The 24,880-nt window shown below is 41.5% G+C and overlaps 2 protein-coding genes across 2 annotated transcripts; both read left to right on the top strand.

Annotated features, from left to right (window-relative positions):
• Positions 1-846: 846 nt before the first annotated feature.
• mylpfb (myosin light chain, phosphorylatable, fast skeletal muscle b) lies at positions 847-6,458 on the top strand. Its single transcript, XM_062055719.1, has 6 exons — positions 847-1,827; positions 1,929-2,027; positions 3,788-3,968; positions 4,067-4,145; positions 5,511-5,559; positions 5,631-6,458. The coding sequence occupies exons 1-6, from the start codon at positions 1,825-1,827 to the stop codon at positions 5,730-5,732; spliced, it is 513 nt and encodes a 170-aa protein (XP_061911703.1). The 5' UTR covers positions 847-1,824; the 3' UTR covers positions 5,733-6,458.
• Positions 6,459-13,832: 7,374 nt separating this feature from the next.
• On the top strand, positions 13,833-24,415 carry pgap3 (post-GPI attachment to proteins phospholipase 3). Its single transcript, XM_062055716.1, has 8 exons — positions 13,833-14,298; positions 18,957-19,054; positions 19,152-19,304; positions 19,385-19,447; positions 19,584-19,645; positions 20,903-21,039; positions 21,133-21,337; positions 21,415-24,415. Exons 1-8 carry the CDS (start codon positions 14,076-14,078, stop codon positions 21,476-21,478), a joined length of 1,005 nt encoding a protein of 334 aa, XP_061911700.1. The 5' UTR covers positions 13,833-14,075; the 3' UTR covers positions 21,479-24,415.
• The last annotated feature ends 465 nt before the right edge of the window (positions 24,416-24,880 follow it).

Raw genomic sequence — 24,880 nt, 5'->3', positions numbered from 1 at the left:
CATTAAGAGAATCTATGACCATCACTTATTTTTTTACAGTAGTTCCTTAAAGCAGCAGACAACCTGTCATATAGAGGATATTTGACTAGCTTTTTTGCAATTCGTCTTCAGAACAGTCTCAATTAGAGGATTTTTTACAAGTGTTGGTCTATAAACACAGCAGTCCTCCTGTCACGCAGAGAATCTTTGACTAGTATTTATGATTTTTTTTACAGTTAACGTTCACGTTCACTTAAAAAAACAAAACAGAGTGCTCCGATCAGATGGAGAATATTTGACTAGTGCTTTAGGCAATTGGTTCTTTAAAAGAGCAACGCACTCTGGTGTCATGTATTGGGAATCTTTGACCAGCACTTTTTTTTTTGTACAGTAGTTCTTTAAAACAGCAGACGACCTGTCCTATAGAGGATCTTTGACTATCTTTCTTAATAGGTCTTTAAAAATCAGCATCCTCATAGCTTAAAAATACAACAAAACTGGAACATATTGTTAAAGCAGAAGTCTTTTGCCACCTTCATTGTCATTTTTAGCCACAACAAACAAATCCACCAGATAAAAACATACTTTTTCTGAAAATGTAACAGTAATGTTGGACTTATTTGTGTGATGGATGCACATCCAGCTCAGTCGAGATGACTCCAGTGCTGCATTGAAGCCAATTAAAGATTAGTAGTCCACACAAACTACTAACATGGCCTCTGAATTAATTAATGGTCAGACTGATCAACTCTTGTATTTTCTGTTACTCGAACTCTTTTAATGAGGGCGGTTGGTTTAAAAGGGGACTGTCGGGTCAAGGCAACAAGGCAGAATTTTAAGAAGTAAGCGAAAATGGCTGAGAAAGAGAATGGTGGCGAGGTTGGGAGGCTAGGGCTATTTCAGTCAGTACAGCTGTCTGGTTTTTATGGTCTTTCTCTCTCTCTTTTCACCTTCACCACGCTTTCCTCTGCCGGTGACCTTATTCAACAGACTCTCCTGAAGGTGCTTGCCACCATTTAAAGCAAACCAAAGTAGACCCCCTATGCAATGGGCAGTAAAAAAAACAAAAAAACAACATGGATATTGATCCAATTAGAAGTAGCTGTGATGGCCTATATCAGTTCCCCTCTGACATGCCTCATGATTGACAGCAGCCAATGCAGCTCATATATGGAGTTAAGTGGGAGGGCCTCTTTTCTTGCTGTTGGAAAGCGACTATAACGGGCACGACCCAAATTAGTGCAACTGCCAAAAAAAACAACAATCATTGGGATAATGAAGCACTTTAATGATATGCGATCGGCTTCCTGTCGGAGTATTAAATACATCCGCCTGCTTCAGTGTCATGTTTACATTTCTCGCTCATATCGCAGGCCGTGTTGTCGCGTGCCATCCATCCCCTGGACTGGACCCAAAGCCCATCTGCCAACTGTTTCCAAGTTTCACGGCTGTTCATACACCCGAGTAGTCATCTACACCCCTGAGGCAGGTGATGATGGCGGGTTATGCCACTTAGGACGGTGGGCAATAGGCCGCCTCAAAAAGCGGCCTATTCGGCCATATTAGTACGCACACGTTGTGTTAAATTCGCCTCATTCCAAGACTCCTCATGCCTATTTTGGATGGTCAGTAAGGCGATACGGCCCTTGTCACCTCCTCGCTCCGCCCTTTTTTCTTTTACTTTTCCCTTAGCTCTGTTTTCCTGCCAAACCTGATGCGGGGGCTAACTTTAGCCCCCCGCGGACCGGTATATAATGCCCCATGGGTGCCTTGCTTGCATGTCAGTCACATCGGTTTGGCGTAGGCTTCTCTTCTTGACCAACAACATCCCAACAAACTTGAGAAATGGTGAGTTTAGTTTATGTAGGGGTTGGCATGAAATACTTTTTTTTTTCCACACATTTCCCAAGAATTCCATTCTCATGTTTTTTTTTAACCTTCCGTCTCAGGCACCCAAGAAGGCCAAGAGGAGGCAGCAGCAGGGCGAGGGTGGATCCTCCAATGTGTTCTCCATGTTTGAGCAGAGCCAGATCCAGGAGTACAAAGAGGTAAAAAAAAATCAGAGCCTCCTGGGTGACCCCACTGGAATTCTGCCACACAGCTGGTGGGATCAATAAACTGCATTGGAAACTCAAACTTTGCGCTATAATACAAGGGTGTTCAAAGTGTGGCACAGGGGCCAGTTTTACTGTTTTTTTTATTGGCCTTTGACATGTTCTAAAAAAAATTGTTATTAAACTTTTTTGGGGATATAATAAGCCAAGATTGCAATGTTTAAAAAAAAAAAAAAAAGCTTAACATATACTGATGTCTATTGAATTTGTTTTAGCAGATTTAATGTACAAAACGTATCAAAGTGGCCCGCGCATTAAGTTTTTCAGTATGCTGCACACTAAAGGGTAAAAACGTATCAAAACATACACCTCTACTGCGGTGCCTGTGCTATTATTTTCATGACCAATAAATACACAACACGGTGCCACTTTTATTAAAACCCCTCAGGTCAAACTAGAAAAAGTAGACTGTTGTGCAAAAGTGCATTCATGTCAGCAATTCAAATTTCAAATGTGAAACTCATTACGTGCAACGTGAGATATGTCAAGCCATTATTTGTTATAATTAAAATGTTAATGATCATGGCTTACAGTTTTTGAAAACCCCAAATTTTCCGGGGTTTTTAATTTGAGATTTTCATAAGCTGTAAACCAAACTACGGCCGTAGTTTGGCTGAATACGGCCCACGGGAGGTCTCGTTTTTTAAAAAAATTTGTCTTTTCTAATTTATTTTGTACCGCTTGTTACTCTCTGGGTTTCCAAGCCGCTCAGGCAAATGATAAAATTATATTGTCTAAAAATGCATTTTCCCATCGATATCGTGACATCATCGCGCTCGCGACGCACTCTTTTAGTCAATTAGTGCGTGAGGAATATATATATATATATACATACACATACAGCCCGGCCCCCGGCCAACTTTTTTTTAACCCAATGCGGCCCCCGAGTCAAAAAGTTTGCTGCAAGCCATAATCATCAAAATTATATCAACAAAGGCTTGACATATCTTGTGTCACATATTAGTTTCACCTTGTAAATTTTATTGCCGGAATAAGCAAACCTTTACACGATATTCAAATTTATTGAGTTTCATCTGTCGGTGTACTTGAAATTTCTCACACAACTCAATGCGATCTGTGCTGTAACTTTGAGGCGTTTTGTTGAATCACCACAAAACCTGGTACATACCTTCAAGGGACCGACAAGCACATGTGTGTAAAATTTAGACAGGATTACTATAAATAAAAAAATCATGGCCGCCACAAACAAATCAGTGAGGGTTTTGTTCGATTGTAAAACTATATATATTACATGTACAGAGCATGGGGCGCCGCGGGTGTGTTGTTTTTTTTTTACGTGATATTTTAGTCCTCGCATAGCTCCAGAAGTGCAAAGGTGATGGAACATATTGCAGACGGAGGAAGAATAGTCACGAGGCCCAGTGGGAGTGGGGGTGACAGCTGTAATCAATACCCTCTGCCTAAATGCAACGCAATGCAACGGGCTTGTCCGGCATTCCGAGACCGTTTTAACACCTCAGGAAGACAAGTGGCCGACCAGCTGCCAAGTCCCGGGAAGGTTTCCATCGCCATCTTTGGTTTCACTGCGGAGAAGTGCAACATTTACGCGTGCCAATCATCACTTTATTCTGTTGTCATGTGCACATGAAATAATAGTAAGCGAAGAGGAGCTGGCAAAAACGAAGAAAAAAGTTGGATTTATGTCATGTGAGGACATGTTTTCTCCCCGGCAGGCTTTCACAATCATCGACCAGAACAGAGATGGCATCATCAGCAAGGACGACCTGAGGGACGTGCTGGCCACCATGGGTCAACTCAACGTGAAGAATGAGGAGCTGGAGGCCATGGTGAAGGAGGCCAGCGGCCCCATCAACTTCACCGTCTTCCTCACCATGTTCGGCGAGAAGCTGAAGGGTGCGTTAAAACATCTCACTTGGCACCCAGAAATGGGATGCAGGTCCATTTTTATGGACAAGATATGTTTAAATAATGACAATTGTTTTTTCATATAGGTGCTGATCCCGAGGACGTTATCGTGAGCGCTTTCAAGGTCCTGGACCCCGAGGCCACGGGCTCCATCAAGAAAGAATTGTAAGCTTATGATATTATTTTTTAAAAATCTTTTTTGAATAAGAGTCTTTGCGTGTCTATTGAGCTGTTTTTGTCCACGCCAGTCTGAGCGTGTTGTGTACTGTGTGCACTTGTCCAATGTAATAGATGTCTTTTATCACATACAACAGGGAAACTTGCGGCCCCCCGGCCCATATTTTGTGGCCCTCTACTTAACTTCCCGGTTTAGTGGAGTGTTTCTTCACCATTGTTGGGCCGCCGAAAAATATCCGTTTCCCAGCTGTGGGCCGCAATATTACCCTTCGAGTGCAATACATCCGACACTGATTGTTATTTATTACTCCGGTACTCTTGTCTTGTTCTGTATATTGTACAGTATTTTGTATTTCTATAGTGTTTTGTATATTGTACAGGATTGCTTATTATTTTTATTGGATAGTAGTCTGTTTATTTCAATTGTTAGTTTTTTCTTTGTTACCTCTTGTGTAATTTATTTTTACCCCATATTTGTTCTCACTACCGCACCTTAAGTTGGAGTCCTTAATCTCGTTATATGCAAATATAATGACAATAAAGTCCATTGTATTCTATTCTATTCTATTCTGTGGGCCGTAGTGGTACTCAGGTGTAATACACTTTTCCACCACTTGTGGCAGTAATGACAATCTCAAACAAACAGAGAAAGTCATAGAAAAGTTTTTGCACGTTTTTACTAAAGTGCTGACGCTGTATTTTCATTTGTTTTTTTTTTAGTTTCATTGACTGTGAATACTTATGTGCATGAGATTTCTTAGTTTTAATTTTTTTTTATAAATTTGCAAAAAAAAATTAAACGTTTTACATTGTCATTATGGGGTATTGTGAGTAGAATTTTGAGGACAAAACATGTTTATTCCAGTTTAATTAAGAAACATATTTATGATTATTTAGTTGATTCACTTTAGCACAACGTAATTGTATGTAAATGTATTTTTTGTCAGTTGTTTATGAGTTCCTTCTTACGCAGTATATTTGGTAAGTACTTATTTTTCTAATCTGCGGCAGCCGGACCTGAGGCTAAAGTTTATGTGTTAAATAAATAATAATCTTTGTGATTAACACATGGTCGACAAGGTTGTAAACTAGGGATGTCCGATAATGGCTTTTTTTGCCAATATCCGATATTCCGATATTGTCCAATGCTTAATTACAGATACCGATATCAACCGATACCGATATATACAGTTGTGGAATTAACACATTATTATGCCTAATTTGGACAACCAGGTATGGTGAAGATAAGGTCCTTTTTAAAAATACTAATAAAATAAGATAAGATAAATAAATAAATAAAAAATATTTTTAAAAAGTTGTTAAAATATTTCTTTATCTGTTTCCCTTCTCTAGCCTTGAGGAGCTCCTGACCACACAGTGCGACAGGTTCACCGCTGAGGAGGTGGGCTTCATCGCCAACACATTATGTCACAGGCGCATCATTTACAAGCTTCTCTTTCATGTGCCCTCCAGATGACCAACTTGTGGGCCGCCTTCCCTCCCGATGTAGCCGGCAATGTGGACTACAAGAGCATCTGCTACGTCATCACACACGGGGAAGAAAAGGAAGAGTAAAAAAAGTTGCCTTTCTGCCGAGCTCCCGCCATACCCGCCCCACACGCCGACCACCACCAACTCTCTCCGACGCACACACACGCGCCCACCCGGCCTGCTCCTTTCTTCTCGCCGGCTCAGAAAAGACTCCTTTTATCGAGGACTGGAAGGCTGCGGTGGGTGTTTGTGTGTGGGAACCGACAGGATGATTATTTTCTAAATAAGAAATAATCTTGTGACAATTGAAACAAACTCTCTCTCCATCGCTGTCCCGTCACCTTTCCCCCTCCATTTTGTGCATGTGCGTTGAGGCCAGCAGTGCGTGCATCATACCTACGAAATGTCTTTTTGAATCTCGGGTGCTGTGATGCATGCAAAGTCACTTACTTGAAACAAGTAAGACGCCTGACCCACCCTGGTCTGATAGCCTCAACCTTGCATACGGCGCCTAATGGATCCGTCTTTTTTTCTTTGTAACGGAGAAGAGTGGGCACTAGAATAGTCTGCCAACCCCTCTCCTTCACACAGTGAAAGCTGCGGGGAGTTCATTTGCGGCTTGAAAGCTGCATGTAGGACAGAGATGGCGAAAGATGAGGAGGGGGGGGGGCGGTGAAGGATAACTTCCTGCTCGCCCTCTCGCTGCTGTTTCCCTCCTGTCGTTGTGACTGTCTATATCATCACTGTAACAAAGAAAGAAGTACAAATAAAATCCACTATCTTTCGTATGCGACTGTCTTGTCTTTTGCCTTAATTGGGGCGTTGTGGGGGGGAAAGTCTTAGAATATATAGGGCGGTATAGCTCGTTGGGGCGGTTTAGCTCGTTTGGTAGAGTGGCCGTGCCAGCAACTTGAGGGTTCCAGGTTCGATCCCCGCTTCCGCCATCCTAGTCCCTGCCGTTGTGTCCTTGGGAAAGACACTTTACCCACCTGCTCCCAGTGCCACCCACACTGGTTTAAATGTAACTTAGATATTGGGTTTCACTATGTAAAGTGCTTTGAGTCACTAGAGAAAAAGCGCTATATAAATATAATTCACTTCACTATAGCATTTGCTACACATTGACTGCTGTATGCATCTCAATGATTTTCACACTAACTTATGGGCCTTTGCATTGAATTATGTCTGTACTTTTTTCAACTCCAAATCTGATAAAACATATATTAAAATGTGCATTGGCCCATTTCGGGAAACTGCAAGGTCCATGAATTGATTAACGTGGACCCCAACTTAAACAAGTTAAAAAACTTATTCGGGTGTTACCATTTAGTGGTCAATTGTACGGAATATGTACTGTACTGAGCAATCTACTAATAAAAGTTTCAATCAATCAAGTCTCTATGGAGAATACAATGTATCCAAAAAAGTATTCACATCACTTCACTTTTTCCACATTTTGTTGTTACAGCCTTATTCCAAAATGGAATAAACACTTTTTGTCCTCAAAATTCTACACACAATACCCCATGATGATAATGTAAAACGTTTTTTAAGAATTGTTTACAAATAAAAAACTAAGAAATCTCATGCACATACTGCAAGTATTCACACGGCACAGATTTTAGTGCATGTGCCTCACAATACGAAGGTCTTGGGTTCGATCCCCCGGGCTCGGGGTCTTTCTGTGTGGAGTTTTCATGTTCTCCCCGTGACTGCGTGGGCTTCCTCCCACCTCCAAAAACATGCACCTGGGGATAGGTTGATTGGCAACTCTAAATTGGCCCTAGAGTGTGAATGTTGTCTATCTGTGTAGGCCCTGTCATGAGGTGGTGACTTGTCCAGGGTGTACCCTGCCTACCGCCCTAATGCAGCTGAGATAGGCTCCAGCACTACCCGCGTCCACAAAAAGGAACTATCGGTAGAAAATAGATGGATGGAAAAGTATTCACAGCCTTTGCCTCAAAGCCTAAACGTGAGCTCAGGTGCATCCTGTTTCAACTGATCATCCTTGAGATGTTTCTACAGCTTAACTGGATTCACCTGTGGTAAATTCAGTTGGTAGGACATGATTTGGCAAGGCACACACCTGTCTACATATAAGGTCCCACACTTGACATGGCTGAGCACAAACCAAGAATGAAGTCGAATTAATTGTCTGTAGACCTGGGGAAGGGTATAGAAAAATATCTGCCACCTTTTTAAAAAAATAACATTTTTATATTATTATTATGGGGTATTGTGTGTAGAATTTTGGGGACAAAAAAATAATTTATCCGATTTTGGAATAAGATAACATAACAAATTGTTGAAAAAGTGAAGCACTGTGAAATAGGGGTGAGTTTTTTGGCATATGAATTTGCAAATACATGAAATATTGCTCTGTGGCACCTGAATGATAAGCAACTTACTTGACCATGTTAATTGTGGAATATTGTAAGCATTTCTACATGTTTTTATTGTGTTAGGGTAACATAATTGAGTGAGTGAAAACGCAGAGACACAACTAAAGTGTGAAATGCGATTATTTTAAAAGAAAATACTGTAAACAAGAAATAATAAAACACAAACTCTTATGAGGGATTTACATGGTTATATTTCATGATAAATGTTAGAAAGTGGCAACAGCAGTGACATGCTGTCAGGGGGGGGAGTATGGAAGTAGAATTGTCTCACATCAACTTATGTATATCAATATGATATTAATACATATGCATATATTAAGCAACATACAAATACAAATTTGATATACGAATAAATAAATAATTTGTATAAATAAACACGTATTTGTAAATATATTTTTGATATTTGAAAATATATACAAATAAAATTTATAAATATAAAAATGTGACATACAAATAAATCAAGAATGTGTATAAATAAACGTGTATTTGTAAATGTATTTTTGAGATTTGAATATAAGTATGCTATTATGTATTTGCATATGTGGATCGCTTTTTTGCTTTTGTGTCGATGAGACATTCCTCCCACAAACCAGATGCACAAATAAATGTGACCTACACACTCCCCTGAACAACCAGCAGAGGGCCCTGCAGCCAGAGCGGTCTGGGTCACAGAGCATTATATGCATTATATGCAAAATGCCCGGAGTTCTCTGCACAAAAAAAATCCACGTCTTTACAGAGAGAACGCACAACGGGCCTGAGCTTGCTAACGTTAGCGTTGTATTAGCTAATGCTAATTTATCCAGTTAATCTGAAAGACCGCGTTAGCTGCTTATTTTATTGTATCAATGCCGTTTAATGACCTTGTCCCGATGTAGATACTGATCTCTTATCAGTGCAATGTGTGTCAAATCATCATCATATATCAATCATCATATGACCCTCCCTAGTATGCCTCTGATTGGCTCGCCAGTGTTTGACCATGTCTATGACCGAGACCGCTCTGGCTGCAGTGCCCTCTGCTGGTTGTTCAGGGGAGTGTGTATTTAATAACAACTTTATTAAATACTTTTTGGACCCATTTATCATATCATAATATCATTATGATAACATTTTTATGAAAGCGAATAACTCCCTTCATTTTCCGGTTACTCTAATGTGCAACCTAAATCAACAATGATTAGAGCTGCACATATGAATTTAAGTTAAAAAAAAAAGAAGAAGAAAAAAACCTCCAAAAGTATCTATGCCTCACCTGGTGTTTAGTTCACCGCACGTCACTGGGCAACAGGGACCAACTGCTTATTTTCTAGTGTGCAAGGTGCAGTGTTTTAAATTAATCTTTTTTTAATTTTTTATAATATTTATTAGATTTGCAATCAGATCAATTTATAGGACATTTATTTGCTTTCCTAAAAAATTCCCCATTTGGTGCCCCTAAGACATGAGGTAAATCATAATATTTAAATATAAATGGAGGTCAGTTAAAAAACAGCATTGTAATAAGTAGAGATGTCTGATAATATCGGACAGCCGATATTATCGGCCGATAAATGCTTTAAAATGTAATATCGGAAATTATCGGTTTCAAAACGTAAAATGTATGACTTTTTAAAACGCCGCTGTACGAAGTAGTACACGGACGTAGGGAGAAGTACAGAGCGCCAATAAACCTTAAAGGCACTGCCTTTGTGTGCCGGCCCAATCACAGAATATCTACGGCTTTTCAAACACACAAGTGAATGCAAATCATATTTGGTCAACAGCCATACAGGTCACACTGAGGGTGGACGTATAAACAACTTTAACACTGTTACAAATATGCGCCACACTGTGAACCCACACCAAACAAGAATAACAAACACATTTCGGGAGAACATCAGCACCGTAACACAACATAAACACAACAGAAAAAATACCCAGAACCCCTTGCAGCACTAACTCTTCCGGGACGCTACAATATACACCCCCGCTACCCCCTACCCTCACCACTTCCCCCACACACCTCAACCCCACCCCCCCAACCCCGCCCACCTCAACCTCTCTCTGAGGGAGCATGTCCCAAATTCCAAGCTGCTGTTTTGAGGCATGTTAAAAAAAATAATGCACTTTGTGACTTCAATAATAAAAATATGGCAGTGCCATGTTGGCATTTTTTCCATAACTTCAGTTGATTTATTTTGGAAAACCTTGTTACATTGTTTAATCCATCCATCCATCCATCTTCTTCCGCTTATCCGAGGTCGGGTCGCGGGGGCAGCAGCCTAAGCAGAGAAGCCCAGATTTTCCTCTCCCCAGCCACTTCGTCCAGCTCCTCCCGGGGGATCCCGAGGCGTTCCCAGGCCAGCCGGGAGACATAGTCTTCCCAACGTGTCCTGGGTCTTCCCCGTGGCCTCCTACCGGTTGGACGTGCCCTAAACACCTCCCGAGGGAGGCGTTCGGGTGGCATCCTGACCAGATGCCCGAACCACCTCATCTGGCTCCTCTCGATGTGGAGGAGCAGTGGCTTTACTTTGAGCTCCCCCCGGATGGCAGAGCTTCTCACCCTATCTCTAAGGGAGAGCCCCGCCACCCGGCGGAGGAAACTCATTTCGGCCGCCTGTACCCGTGATCTTGTCTTTTCGGTCATAACCCAAAGCTCATGACCATAGGTGAGGATGGGAACGTAGATCGACCGGTAAATTGAGAGCTTTGCCTTCCGGCTCAGCTCCTTCTTCACCACAACGGACCGATACAGCGTCCGCATTACTGAAGACGACGCACTGATCCGCCTGTCGATCTCACGATCCACTTTTCCCCCACTCGTGAACAAGACCCCTAGGTACTTGAACTCCTCCACTTGGGGCAGGGTCTCCTCCCCAACCCGGAGATGGCACTCCACCCTTTTCCGGGCAAGAACCATGGACTCGGACTTGGAGGTGCTGATTCTCATCCCAGTCGCTTCACACTCTGCTGCGAACCGATCCAGCGAGAGCTGAAGATCCTGGCCAGATGAAGCCATCAGGACCACATCATCTGCAAAAAGCAGAGACCTAATCCTGCAGCCACCAAACCGGATCCCCTCAACGCCTTGACTGCGCCTAGAAATTCTGTCCATAAAAGTTATGAACAGAATCGGTGACAAAGGGCAGCCTTGGCGGAGTCCAACCCTCACTGGAAACGTGTCCGACTTACTGCCGGCAATGCGGACCAAGCTCTGACACTGATCGTACAGGGAGCGGACAGCCACAATCAGACAGTCCGATACCCCATACTCTCTGAGCACTCCCCACAGGACCTCCAGAGGGACACGGTCGAATGCCTTCTCCAAGTCCACAAAACACATGTAGACTGGTTGGGCAAACTCCCATGCACCCTCAAGGACCCTGCCGAGAGTATAGAGCTGGTCCACAGTTCCACGACCAGAACGAAAACCACACTGTTTCTCCTGAATCCGAGGTTCGACTATCCGGCGTAGCCTCCTCTCCAGTACACCCGAATAGACCTTACCGGGAAGGCTGAGGAGTGTGATCCCACAATAGTTGGAACACACCCTCCGGTTCCCCTTCTTAAAGAGAGGAACCACCACCCCGGTCTGCCAATCCAGAGGTACCGCCCCCGATGTCCACGCGATGCTGCAGAGTCTTGTCAACCAAGACAGCCCCACAGCATCCAGAGCCTTAAGGAACTCCGGGCGGATCTCATCCACCCCCAGGGCCTTGCCACAGAGGAGCTTTTTAACTACCTCAGCAACCTCAGCCCCAGAAATAGGAGAGCCCACCACAGATTCCCCAGGCACTGCTTCCTCATAGGAAGACGTGTCGGTGGGATTGAGGAGGTCTTCGAAGTATTCCCTCCACCGATCCACAACATCCGCAGTCGAGGTCAGCAGAACATCATCCGCACCATACACGATGTTGACAGTGCACTGCTTCCCCTTCCTGAGGCGACGGATGGTGGTCCAGAATCGCTTCGAAGCCGTCCGGAAGTCATTTTCCATGGCCTCGCCGAACTCCTCCCATGTCCGAGTTTTTGCCTCCGCGACCGCTGAAGCAGCACAACGCTTGGCCTGTCGGTACCTGTCTGCTGCCTCCGGAGTCCCATGAACCAAAAGAACCCGATAGGACTCCTTCTTCAGCTTGACGGCATCCCTCACCGCCGGTGTCCATCAACGGGTTCTAGGATTACCGCCACGACAGGCACCAACTACCTTGCGGCCACAGCTCCAATCAGCCGCCTCGACAATAGAGGTGCGGAACATGGTCCACTTGGACTCAATGTCCAGCACCTCCCTCGTGACATGTTCAAAGTTCTTCCGGAGGTGGGAATTGAAACTCTCTCTGACAGGAGACTCTGCCAGACGTTCCCAGCAGACCCTCACAATGCGTTTGGGCCTGCCAGGTCTGTCCGGCATCCTCCCCCACCATCGCAGCCAACTCACCACCAGGTGGTGATCGGTAGAAAGCTCCGCCCCTCTCTTCACCCGAGTGTCCAAAACATGAGGCCACAAATCCGACGACACAACTACAAAGTCGATCATGGGACTGCGGCCTCGGGTGTCCTGGTGCCAAGTGCACATATGGACACCCTTATGCTTGAACATGGTGTTCGTTATGGACAATCTGTGACGAGCACAAGTGTCCAATAACAAAACACCACTCGGGTTCAGATCCGGGCGGCCATTCTTCCCAATCACACCTCTCCAGGTTTCACTGTCGCTGCCAACATGAGCGTTGAAGTCACCCAGTAGGACAAGGGAATCACCCGGGGGAGCACTTTCCAGTACTCCCTCGAGTGTATCCAAAAAGGGTGGGTACTCTGAACTGCTGTTTGGTGCGTAAGCACAAACAACAGTCAGGACCCGTCCCCCCACCCGAAGGCGGAGGGAGGCTACCCTCTCGTCCAACGGGTTGAACTCCAACGTGCAGGCTTTGAGTCGGGGGCAAACAAGAATTGCTACCCCAGCTCGTCGCCTCTCACTGCGTGCAACGCCAGTGTGGAAGAGAGTCCAGCCCCTCTCGAGAGAACTGGTTCCAGAGCCCTTGCTGTGCGTCGAGGTGAGTCCGACTATATCCAGCCGGAACTTCTCTACCTCGCGCACAAGCTCAGACTCCTTCCCCCCCAGCGAGGTGACGTTCCACGTCCCAAGAGCTAGCTTATGTAGCCGAGGATCGGACCGCCAAGTGCCCTGCCTTCGGCTGCCGCCCAGCTCACAATGCACCTGACCTCTATGGCCCCTCCCATGAGTGGTGAGCCCATTGTTTAATGCATCACAACACAATTAGGCATAACAATGTGTTAATTCCACGACTGTATATCGGAATCGGTAATTAAGAGTTGGACAATATCGGAATATCGGATATCGGCAACAAAGCCATTATCGAACATCTCTAGTAATAAAGCAATGCTTTATTGCATTGCAATATTTCAAACAGACCGTTTTAAATTCCATATCATCGAAAATGAGACGCTATAAAAAAAAAACAATAATAATTGATATATTAGTGTTTGTTAAATTTTAAAACTCAAAACTCCTTAAAATGATAGATTTTGAATGGCGTACGTAATAAAGTGGCTGTTTTCATGTGTGCGTTGTCGGGTACTGGGTCATGTGACTATCAGGAAGTAAACTTCTACCAGGAACAAAACGAGTTGCCTCTTAAAAATAAAACAATCATGTTTCTTTTCAGCCAGTAAATACATGACTATATACATTTTGATTATTATTTCTACATGTGTGTAGCAATAAAAAGCTGAATTCAGGTTAATATATAACACGTTAGCAACAAAAAAAGGGCGCTCTCATACAAAATACATTTAATTTGGAATTAAGACCGGAAGTGAAGGTTGTGCATTAATTTTGACCACTTCCAAAAGAGTAGGGGGAGACTGTGGGTATCCAGTACTCGAACAGACTATTAACCCGTAGAAACCAGACCTCAAACCCAAATGTCGGTTTGGTGATGTGGACCGTCGGTACCGGACTTCCTCTATACCGTTGTCGCCTCGCCGTGCCTTCGTGAGTACTGACGGGCCGAGACCCACCATGGCCTCGCCGTCACTCCGCTGCACATCTGTCAGACCCGCCGCTGTGACGCCGGTGGCGGTCGTCGTCGTGCTCCTGATGTCGGCAGCTACCGTTCAGTCTTCCCAGGGCGACAAAGAGCCGGTGTACCGAGACTGCGTGAAGCAATGTGTCCAGACCAACTGCACCGGACCTCGGCTACGATGGTACCAGACCGTCCAACCGCAGTACATGGCGCTAACAGGTGGGCTGCCATTGTTATTGTTGTTAGCAGGTGTGTTTACTAGCTAAATGCCGACACTTGCTAAATTAGTATTAGCTAGACAAACAGTTCTCCTTGCTTTATTTATTTTCTCACTGGAATTAAAGAAAGTTGTGAGGCTGTTGAGAGTCTTAAATGTATATAAATGTAGAATGGAAAAACGAACATGAGCAGAAACTAGTTTTTGTTAACAGCTATCAGCTAATTATCACCCCCTTGTGTCAGTCGAACGAGATGTAAACCGGTTTTTCTTGCCTATCCTAGTGCAGTGTTTTTCAACCTTTTTTGAGCCAAGGCCCATTTTTTACATTGAAAAAATTCTGAGGCACACCACCAGCAGAAATCATTAAAAAAATGAAACTAAGCAGCCGATATTGACAGTAAAAAGTCGTTGTCGCAAGTGTTGAATATGACTTTAAACCGTAACCAAGCATGCATCACTATAGCTCTTGTCTCAAAGTAGGTGTACTGTCACCACCTGTCACATCACACTGTGACTTATTCTAAGGTTGTTGGTGTTTTCCTGTGTGTAGTGTTTTAGTTATTGTCTTGCGCTCCTATTTTGGTGGCTTTTCCCGTTTTAAGGTGTTTTCCTGTAGCAGTTTCATGTCTTCCTTGAACGCTATTCTGTGCATCTGCTTTGTTTTAGCAATCAAGAATATTTAAGTTGTTGCTATCCTTCTTTGTGAGGACATTGTTGATTGTCATGTCATGTTCGGATGGACTTTGTGGACGCTCAACACGCTGTAAGTATTTGCTGTCGTCCAGCATTCTGTTTTTGTTTACTTTGTAGCCAGTTCAGTTTTAGTTTCCCTAAGCTTCAATGCCTTTTCTTAGGGGCACTCACCTTTTGTTTATTTTTTGTTTTAGCATTAGATACCTTTTTACCTGCATTCTGCCTCCCACTGTCGTCTACATATTGGGTTCACGACAAACCATCGTCGTCTCACACGTTACCGACCTGTTACCGACATCTACAAAGCAATTAGCTACTGGCTGCCACCTACTGATATGGAAGAGTATTACATTGTTACGCTGCCGAGCTCTTGACAGCACCGACACTCAACAACGGCACATTATTTGCAGACTATAATTACTTGTTTGCGAAAAATATTTTTACCCCAAATAGGTGAAATTACATAATCTCCCACGGCACACCAGACTGTATCTCACGGCACACTAGTGTGCCGCGGCACAGTGGTTGAAAAACACTGTTCTAGTGTATAGTAGCCACTCTGGTTTCATCACCCACACAGTATTTTGAGGCATCTAAATCCAAATGATACTGAAGGTCAAGAACAAAAAGTGGGCCTTGGCTGAGTTATTATTGTTCATTATGTTGTGGTGTCAAAGGTCCGGCTCAGGGGCCGTTTGTTTGATTGATAGATTGAAACTTTTATTAGTAGATTGCACAGTACAGTACATATTCCGTACAATTGACCACTAAATGGTAACACCCGAATAAGTTTTTCAACTTGTTTAAGTCAGCGTCCACGTTAATCAATTCATGGTACAAATATATACTATCAGCATAATACAGACATCACACAAGTTAATCATCAGAGTATATACATTGAATTATTTACAATGCGGGGGGTGGGATGAGGAGGGCGTGGGGGGGGTTAGGTTTGGTTGATATCAGCATTTCAGTCATCAACAATTATATCATCTAAGAAATGGACATTGAAGCAGTGTAGGTCTGACTTGGTAGGATATGTACAGCGAGCAGTGAACATAGTCAGCTCAGAAAGCATAAGAACAAGTATATACATTTGATTATTTACAATCCGGGGAGGTGGGATGTGGTGGGGGGAGGGTGTTAGTCTAGGGTTGTAGTTGCCTGGAGGTGCCCGTAGCTCGTTTATTATGGGCCAGTGGTGTTACAAGGAAATGTTGTTGTTACACGTATGTACACATAGGGGGCGACAATGTCGAGCACCTACGGCAACTTTCAATCTTTAAAATCATTTTTGAAAAATCAATCTTGTTGTAATTAATTTTGTGGCGAGTTTGGTCTGTTTAATACAATAATAAAGCCACAAATCGTATGGGATACTAACTTCGCTGAACATAAATGGTAAATGGGTTATGCTTGTATAGCGCTTTTCTACCTTCAAGGTACTCAAAGCGCTTTGACACTATTTCCACATTCACCCATTCACACACACATTCACACAATGATGGCGGAAGCTGCCATGCAAGGCCCTAACCACGACCCATCAGGAGCAAGGGTGAAGTGTCTAGCTCAAGGACACAACGGACGTGACTAGGTTGGTAGAAGCTGGGGATTGAACCAGGAACCCTCAGGTTGCTGGCACGGCCACTCTCCCAACCACACCACGCCGTCCCCGTCTATTTTTTTTTTAATACATACACACCGAGCACCCACTGGCAGAAATGTAGATCGGCGCCTATGTATGTACATTGCCACACATTTTAACACTACAAGAGAATATCAACAAAATAAAATAGTATTACTTTATTATAAGACATGCATCAAAGCCATGTGCAGGTGTATATTTTTTTTTCTTTTCAATCAATCAATCAATCAAAGTTTATTTATATAGCCCTAAATCACAAGTGTCTCAAAGGGCTGCACAAGCCACAATGACATCCTCGGCTCAGATCCCACATCAGGGCAAGAAAAAACTCAACCCAATGGGCTACAATGAGAAACCTTGGAGGGGACCATTCTTTAGATAGATAGATAGATAGATAGATAGATAGATAGATAGATAGATAGATAGATAGATAGATAGATAGATAGATAGATAGATAGTTAGTACTTTATTGATTCCGTCAGGAGAGTTCCCTCAGGAAAATTTAAATTCCAGCAGCAGTGTACAAAATTGTAAAAAAAAAGTAAATAATGGGGGTATAAATGGAGACAAAATAGAAAAATATTACAATAGAATAAAAATAAAAAGCAACGATGAGAATAAAAATATAACAGTAAAATAAGAATATAACAAGAGAAACTAAGCAGTAGTGACCATGTTATGAAAAAGTATTTCACTGTTATTGTTTTGCATCCCCTGTCATCCTAGTACCCCCCCTCCGCTTTATTGACAAAGCATAAGCATCCCTCGTGTGTTGTGTGCATAAAATGTAATTGCATCTGCTATATTTGTATGGTCTACTCCTGTTTAATGTAAATAATGCAACTGATTGTATTTTTATTGTCTTATTGCAACTTGTAGAAATATGAGTAAAATGCTGCACATTCACTAAATATTGTTTCACTTTTAAGCTATCTGTAGGAATACAGCAAATTTAGAGCTAAATAGATAAATGTGGCCGCCATACATGTCAGGAAGTAATTGATAGTATTTTGCACTTTGACCCTGGATTCTAGAAGTGGGAGTGACTCCTGGGATGAAAGGACTTTATTCTTCCTACTTCTACTACTGCTTTGTCATCCATGAAACAGTGAAAGGAAAAGGAGGTGCCGCATAAGTTACGGAATAATTTGACTTCCCATCAGATGCAATTTGAAAGTTAATTTGGTTGTTTTTTGCAGTTTTACTGTGTTTTTAAGTGATTAAGTGATGTGATTATATTGGATCTGTTAATTTTCTCTTCCAAATTTGCTTAATATATTTTACACAATGTCCAACTAGCAAGTGCACATGGTTAAAAACTACATCCAAAAAATATTTGTACAACATTTCTGATGCACCAGATGTAATGAAAATGAATTTGTAAGAAATGCTTAATAAAGTGTAACACAATAAGTGCAAAGTGTGTAAATGTAAATAGGAAAACCTCTGAAGAACTGTTTTCTGCAGGTTTACTGCAAAGACGTTAAGTAATCTGTGTAACATCTGGTTGGTGGTCTGTTATTCTTATGGAAATGAAAATATGTTATGCAGTAATTAGTATTTAATAAATATTAATGTACCAAATTATTGTTTTAATGTATCACATTTGTTATATTATGTTATTTGTTTTAGTTTTACAGTCCTGTACTTTAGTTCTTAGCTGTTGTTTCTGTTTGGAACGGACGTGAGTTAAAAAGAAAAGATGAGCGTGGCGGAGGGCTACGGTGCGTTTGGGAAAAGAAAAAAAAAACTGCCATACTATCGAGGTAACTTTTCCTGTTTTTTACACAATTTCTTCACTCTCTGCAGCACTCATCTTTAATTTATCTTCTCACTCCGTGCATAAAAGCAACAACGGGACATCGAGATGATGCAACCAAACATAATATTTGATACTGTTACACAATTGGCTGTTCAGCATGTCCCTCCCATTGCTCACTGACCACTTCCTGTTTAGCAAGCTCAGCATGCTTCATTATTTCCGGTTTATTCCAACCAACAAAAGTATGTATTTATTGAACGTTTTATTGAACGCGTTTTATATTGATATCGATTACACGTCTATAGCGATATGTATTGATATCATTTTATTAGCCTAGCCTTACTGCAGCAACACCTTAGTAACGTCAAGTCCTATACGAAAAAAATGTGTAACTGCCAAAAAAGGAGAGGACTTAAAAGGGAGCTTTGAGGAACTCCTCAGTTATGTAAATACTCTGTATGGACAAATATCACTGTTAAGGCATCATTAAAGTATATTAGGGGATATTTGAAATGTTGAGTCTCCCCTAAATCGTTGCTTCCTTCCTTGTCTTGTAGGTTGGACTTGTCGTGACGACTGTCGCTATGAGTGCATGTGGGCCACAGTGGGTCTTTACCAGGCTGGGGGGTACAGAGTCCCGCAGTTCCATGGCAAGGTTCAAAATCTGTATTATTTTTAACATGAAGTCATATACTGTAGTTTTACGACAAGAAGGGGCAAAGGGAGGTAATGAATCGTGCTTCTCTTCTCAGTGGCCGTTTGCGCGCTTTCTCTGCTTCGAGGAGCCGGCGTCCGCCCTGGCCTCACTCCTCAACGGCCTGGCCTGTCTTCTCATGCTGCTGCGCTACAGGAGCACCGTGCCAAGACAAAGCCCCATGTTCCACACCATCAACGCCTTCTCTCTGGTATTTACGGCTAATCCCAAGTCCTCCGTAATGTCATTAAAAAAAATTAACACTGTTTATTTTGAAATGTATTTCTGCAGGTGTCCCTCAACGCCTGGCTCTGGTCCACAGTGTTCCACACACGGGACACCTTCCTCACTGAGGTAAAGTGTCACTCTTCCTGGTTTCCTTCCACGTCCGCGTGTTTAGAGAAGTGTTTTGCACTTTAATTCACTTAGGAGCTTAGCTAATGAGTAAGCATCGATCTTAAACTGGATCTGGCTTTGTGTTCTCTTGCAGAAAATGGACTATTTCTGTGCTACAGCAGTGATTCTCTACTCCATTTATTTATGCTGTGTCAGGTAATTATTTGAGTAAACTTAGCTTGTGTGTCCACAAACAAAATATTTTATTTTAGTTTATTTCATTGTATATGTTTATGTATATTTACATTTACCTGCATAGATACCTACATACATAACTACCAAACTACACACTAACTGTAATCTTTAATTTAGCTTTATTGTTTTATGCTTACAGACTAATCTTACATACATTATTTAATTTGAATATATTTTAATGAAATACTATGTATTTTATTTTATTTGTTTTTAATTACCTGCGTAATAAATACATATGTAACTGCTAAATTACATACTAACAGTAATCTATGTCCACATATGTAACTTAATTTTATTTCATTCAAATGTGATTAATAGGGATGTCCGATAATATCGGACTGCCGTTATTATCGGCCGATAAATGCTTTAAAATGTAATATCGGAAATTATCGGTATTGGTTTCCAAATTATCGGTATCAGTTTCAAAAATTAAAATGTATGACTGTTTAAAACGCCGCTGTGTACACGGACGCAGGGAGAAGTACAGAGCGCCAATAAACCTGAAAGGCACTGCCTTTGCGTGCCGGCCCAGTCACATAATATCTACGGCTTTTCACACACACAAGTGAATGCAAGGCATTCTTGGTCAACAGCCATACAGGTCACACTGAGGGTGACCGTATAAACAACTTTAACACTGTTACAAATATGTGCCACACTGTGAACCCACACCAAACAAGAATGACAAACACATTTCGGGAGAACGTCCGCACCGTAACACAACAGAACAAATACCCAGAACCCCTTGCAGCACTAACTCTTCTGGGACGCTACAATATACACCCCCCACCCCCACCTCAACCCTGCCCACCTCAACCTCATCATGTTCTCTCAGGGAGAGCATGTCTCAAATTCTAAGCTGCTGTTTTGAGGCATGTTAAAAAAAAGAATGCACTTTGTGACTTCAATAACAAATATGGCAGTGCCATGTTGGCATTTTTTTCCATAACTCGAGTTGATTTATTTTGGAAAACCTTGTTACATTGTTTAATGCATCCAGCGGGGCATCACAACAAAATTAGGCATAATAATGTGTTAATTCCACGACTGTATATATCGGTATCGGTTGATATATTAACAGTTGGACAATATCGGCAAAAAAGCCATTATATATATATATTTTTTATTTATTTTTGTAAGATTGTGATTATATTGTTTCACAATTTTTACCGGTAGTTCCATTTTATATGCCTTTTTTCACCTGCGTCTCTTTGCCAGAACGTTGGGTCTGAGGCACCCGGGGGTGTCCAGCATCGTGGGAGTGCTGCTCATCTTGGCCTTCACATCCCACATCTCCTACTTGACGTTTGTCAGTTTCGACTACGGCTACAACATGGCCGCTAACGCCACCATCGGTATGACGAACGTGTTGAAAATGGCTAGTATGTGTACAGAACTGCACGTCAACAAGAACGTAAAAGGCACTTGGTATTGTCTTCCATTCGAAGGCATGGTGAACCTCCTGTGGTGGCTGTGTTGGTGCTGGAGGAACAGGCGCACGCTGCCCTACTGGTGGAAGTGTGGCCTGGTGGTGCTGCTGCTCCACGGTCTGGCCCTGCTGGAGCTCCTCGACTTCCCCCCGCTGCTCTGGATCCTGGATGCGCATGCCATTTGGCACCTGAGCACCATCCCTGTGCACTTCCTTTTCTACAGGTACTCCCCTTTTCCTTCCTGCTTGCTTTCGTCTTTCAAAAACAATATTCTCAACTGTCCTCGTTCGCTCCCTCCAGTTTCCTGATCGACGACAGCCTCTACTTACTAAACACAGAGAAGCTGGGCGTCAAAGTGGAGTAGGAGGAGATTCACGAGCACCGTTGCACCTGTCCAAACATGGCCGCCGGACACCCCGACATAGAAGTAGCTCCGCTTCCCAGATGACCTGCATGACACCTTCCACTTTCATCAGGCAAAACTTGTGTTTACATTTTCTGGTTTTATTTTGCCTATTTATTTGTGTTGATTTGATCATGATTTAATGTACTTTACATTTGCCTTATCATTTATCATACGTGGACGGAAGCGTAAGAGAACTTTCAAGCTTTGAGAATGAACTCCCACTATTTCTTTTAACCTTGCACGGATGCTGTGTGTCAGTATGTGGCGACAAATTACCTCCAGCATGTGTCATGGTGCCAAAAGGGGACCCCCACAGTACGACGGATGGTTCTAGAAAGAATGGAATAATTTTAGCTGACTGAGCTTTTTCTCCCCCACCTTTTGTTTTGTGCCTCGGTTGCTGCTTTTTCTACACCCAAACTTTTGATTTTAATATTATTTAATCACCTGCTCCCTTAATTATTATCATTTTATGTTTTTTGACTTGGGTGGGACGTGCGTGACGATCATTTTATTCACCTTGGATGCCTTTTAGTGTGAGAAAAACAGGGAAAGTGTTGAAAATGAAATTTAAATGAGTATTTAGATGATAGCTTGATGGTTTATTTTGTATGGATTGAGTTTCCATTGCTGCAGTATCATCCTCCATTTTGGCCTCATATGCTGCTTGTAAATTAGCACATTCCGCTCAGAGCTGTTGTCATACCATGTATGTTTTTCACCCCTCTCTGAGCCCCCTGCCGTACTTTTCCATATGTGCACTTTAGGGATGCACGCGTCCATGGTTTTTTGTTTGGAATCCACGCTCATGCCTTTGTAGCTCTGTTTGACACTGAGGACAATGGCCACTACATAATGTTTTTTGCTGTTGTGGTGCACATTTAGATGGTTCCTAACCTTTCTGTGTGTAGACTAGACGTACACTCACGTGACAGTTTTGAGGTACACATGCATCAAGTGAGTGCAGTTGAATGCATCAGCTCTGCAGCTGAGCCTTCCCAAATGAGTTTTTCAACACCTTGGAAATAATGTTACACTTTTTACCTTTTTAAGTCCTAAAACTGTTCTTCTCATAAAATTATTTTTAAACCATTTTCACCACATCAAGACTTTTCAACAATTTGAGATATTATGTAGGTTTAGTCATAAGACCCCTTATTTTTCGGAGTAATTTAGCTCGATAATTGATAACATTGCCTCAAACCTTTATTAAATTGTCATGAGAGGCATTTGTGTACCTAATATATTGGGAGTTTTTATGTGTGGCTGGGAAAATGTAGCGTTGTCATATTGGGCAATGTGATTGACATAAGAAATTATTATAATTATGGGAGGTGAAATGGGATAACATAAACAAATGGACGCACCTTTATATAATTACTTACATGTCTCATAAATAATTAAATTAATAAATACATCAAATCATATTTATATGATTAACAAATGTATTTTTTATCTAATACATTAATAGCACATTTATTGACACATGTATGTATTAAATTCTAATTATAATTAATTGACACAAGTAATTTAAAAGGTTTTAACATAGTTGTGTATGGAAGTAGAATTGTCTCACATCAACTTATATATATCAATATATTATTACATATGCATTTATTAATAATATACAAATACAAATGTGATATACAAATAAATGATTTGTATAAATAAATGCGTATTTGTAAATATATTTTTGAGATTTGAAAATATATACAAATAAAATGTATAAATATAAAAATGTGACATACAAATAAATCAAGAATTTGTATAAATAAAAGTGTATTTGTAAATATATTTTTGAGATTTGAATATAAATATGCTTGATTTTGTATTTGTATTGAATTTGCCTATGTGGATCACTTTTTTGGTTTTGTGTCGATGAGACATTCCTACAAACCAGATGCATTAATAAATGTGACCTACACATTCCCCTGAACAAGCAGCAGAGGGCACTGCAGCCAGAGCGGTCTGGCTCACAGAGCATTATATGCCATCCATCCATCCATTTGCAACCGCTTATCCCTTTCGGGGTTGTGGGGGGTGCTGGAGCCTATCTTAGCTACAATCGGTCGGAAGGCGAGGTACACCCAGGACAAGTCGCCACCTCATCGCAGGGCCAACACAGATAGACAACATTCACACACTAGGGCCAATTTAGGGTTGCCAATCAACCAAAATCAAGCAAATTTATATTCAAATCTCAAAAATATATTTACAAATACACGTTTATTTATACAAATTCTTGATTTATTTGTATGTCATATTTATACATTTTATTTGTATATATTTTCAAATCTCAAAAATATATTTACAAATAGAAGTTTATTTATACAAGTGATTTATTCATTTGTATATCACATTTGTATTTATATATTTATTAATACATGCATATGTATTAATATCAAGTTGATGTGAGACAATTCTACTTCCATAGTTGTGGCCCTCCACATATGTTCCTATCCACGCAGAAAATGCAGTTTTACAGCAAGAAACTATTTGGGTATACTTAAAATTCACAGCAATCTCCTCTCATTTCCTTGCTTGATTTAATTTTTCATGCATATTCATTATCATTTCCCAGAAAATATATTGTATTGTTCTTTCCTTGTTCCTTTCTGTACAATCTGCAGTTTCCCCTGCATATCTACTGCCCTCTAGCTGCCACCTTGTGCACTACACCACTGCCAAGCAATGCCCCTTTGCTCTCATGTTATACAATATTTTAAGAACCGGAAAGAATAAAACTATTCTTTATTGATAAAACATAAGCATCCCTCGTGTGTTATGTGCATGGAATGTAATTGCATCTGCTGTATTTGTATGGTCTACTCCTGTTTAATGTAAATAATGCATCTGATTGTATTTTTATTGTCTTATTGCAACTTATAAAAATATGAGTAAAATGCTGCATATTCACTAAATATTGTTTTACTTTGAAGCTATCTATAGGAAAACAGCAATTTTAGAGCTAAATAGAGAAATGTGGCCGCCATACATGTCAGGAAGTAACTGATAGTATTTTGCACTTTGACCCTGGATTCTATGGTGGGGGTGACTCCTGGAATGAAAGGACTTTATTCTTCCTACTTCTACTACTGCTTTAATTGTCATCCATGAAACAGTGAAAGGAAAAGGGAGTCCAGCATAAGTTACGGAAACATTTCACTTAAATGCAATTTGAAAGTTAATTTTGTTTTGTGCAGTTTTACTGTGTTATTAACTGATTAAGTGATGTGATTATATTGGATCTGTTCATTTTCTCTTCCAAATGTGCTTAATATATTTTACACAACGTCCAACGAGCAAGTGCACATGGTTAAAAACTACGTCCAAAAAATATTTTTACAACATTTCTGATGC

Source organism: Entelurus aequoreus, linkage group LG08 (assembly GCF_033978785.1).
Source record: "Entelurus aequoreus isolate RoL-2023_Sb linkage group LG08, RoL_Eaeq_v1.1, whole genome shotgun sequence".
Taxonomy (NCBI): Eukaryota; Metazoa; Chordata; class Actinopteri; order Syngnathiformes; family Syngnathidae; genus Entelurus; species Entelurus aequoreus.
Note: the sequence above shows the minus strand (reverse complement) of the source record. Positions and strands in the feature narration are given on the sequence as shown.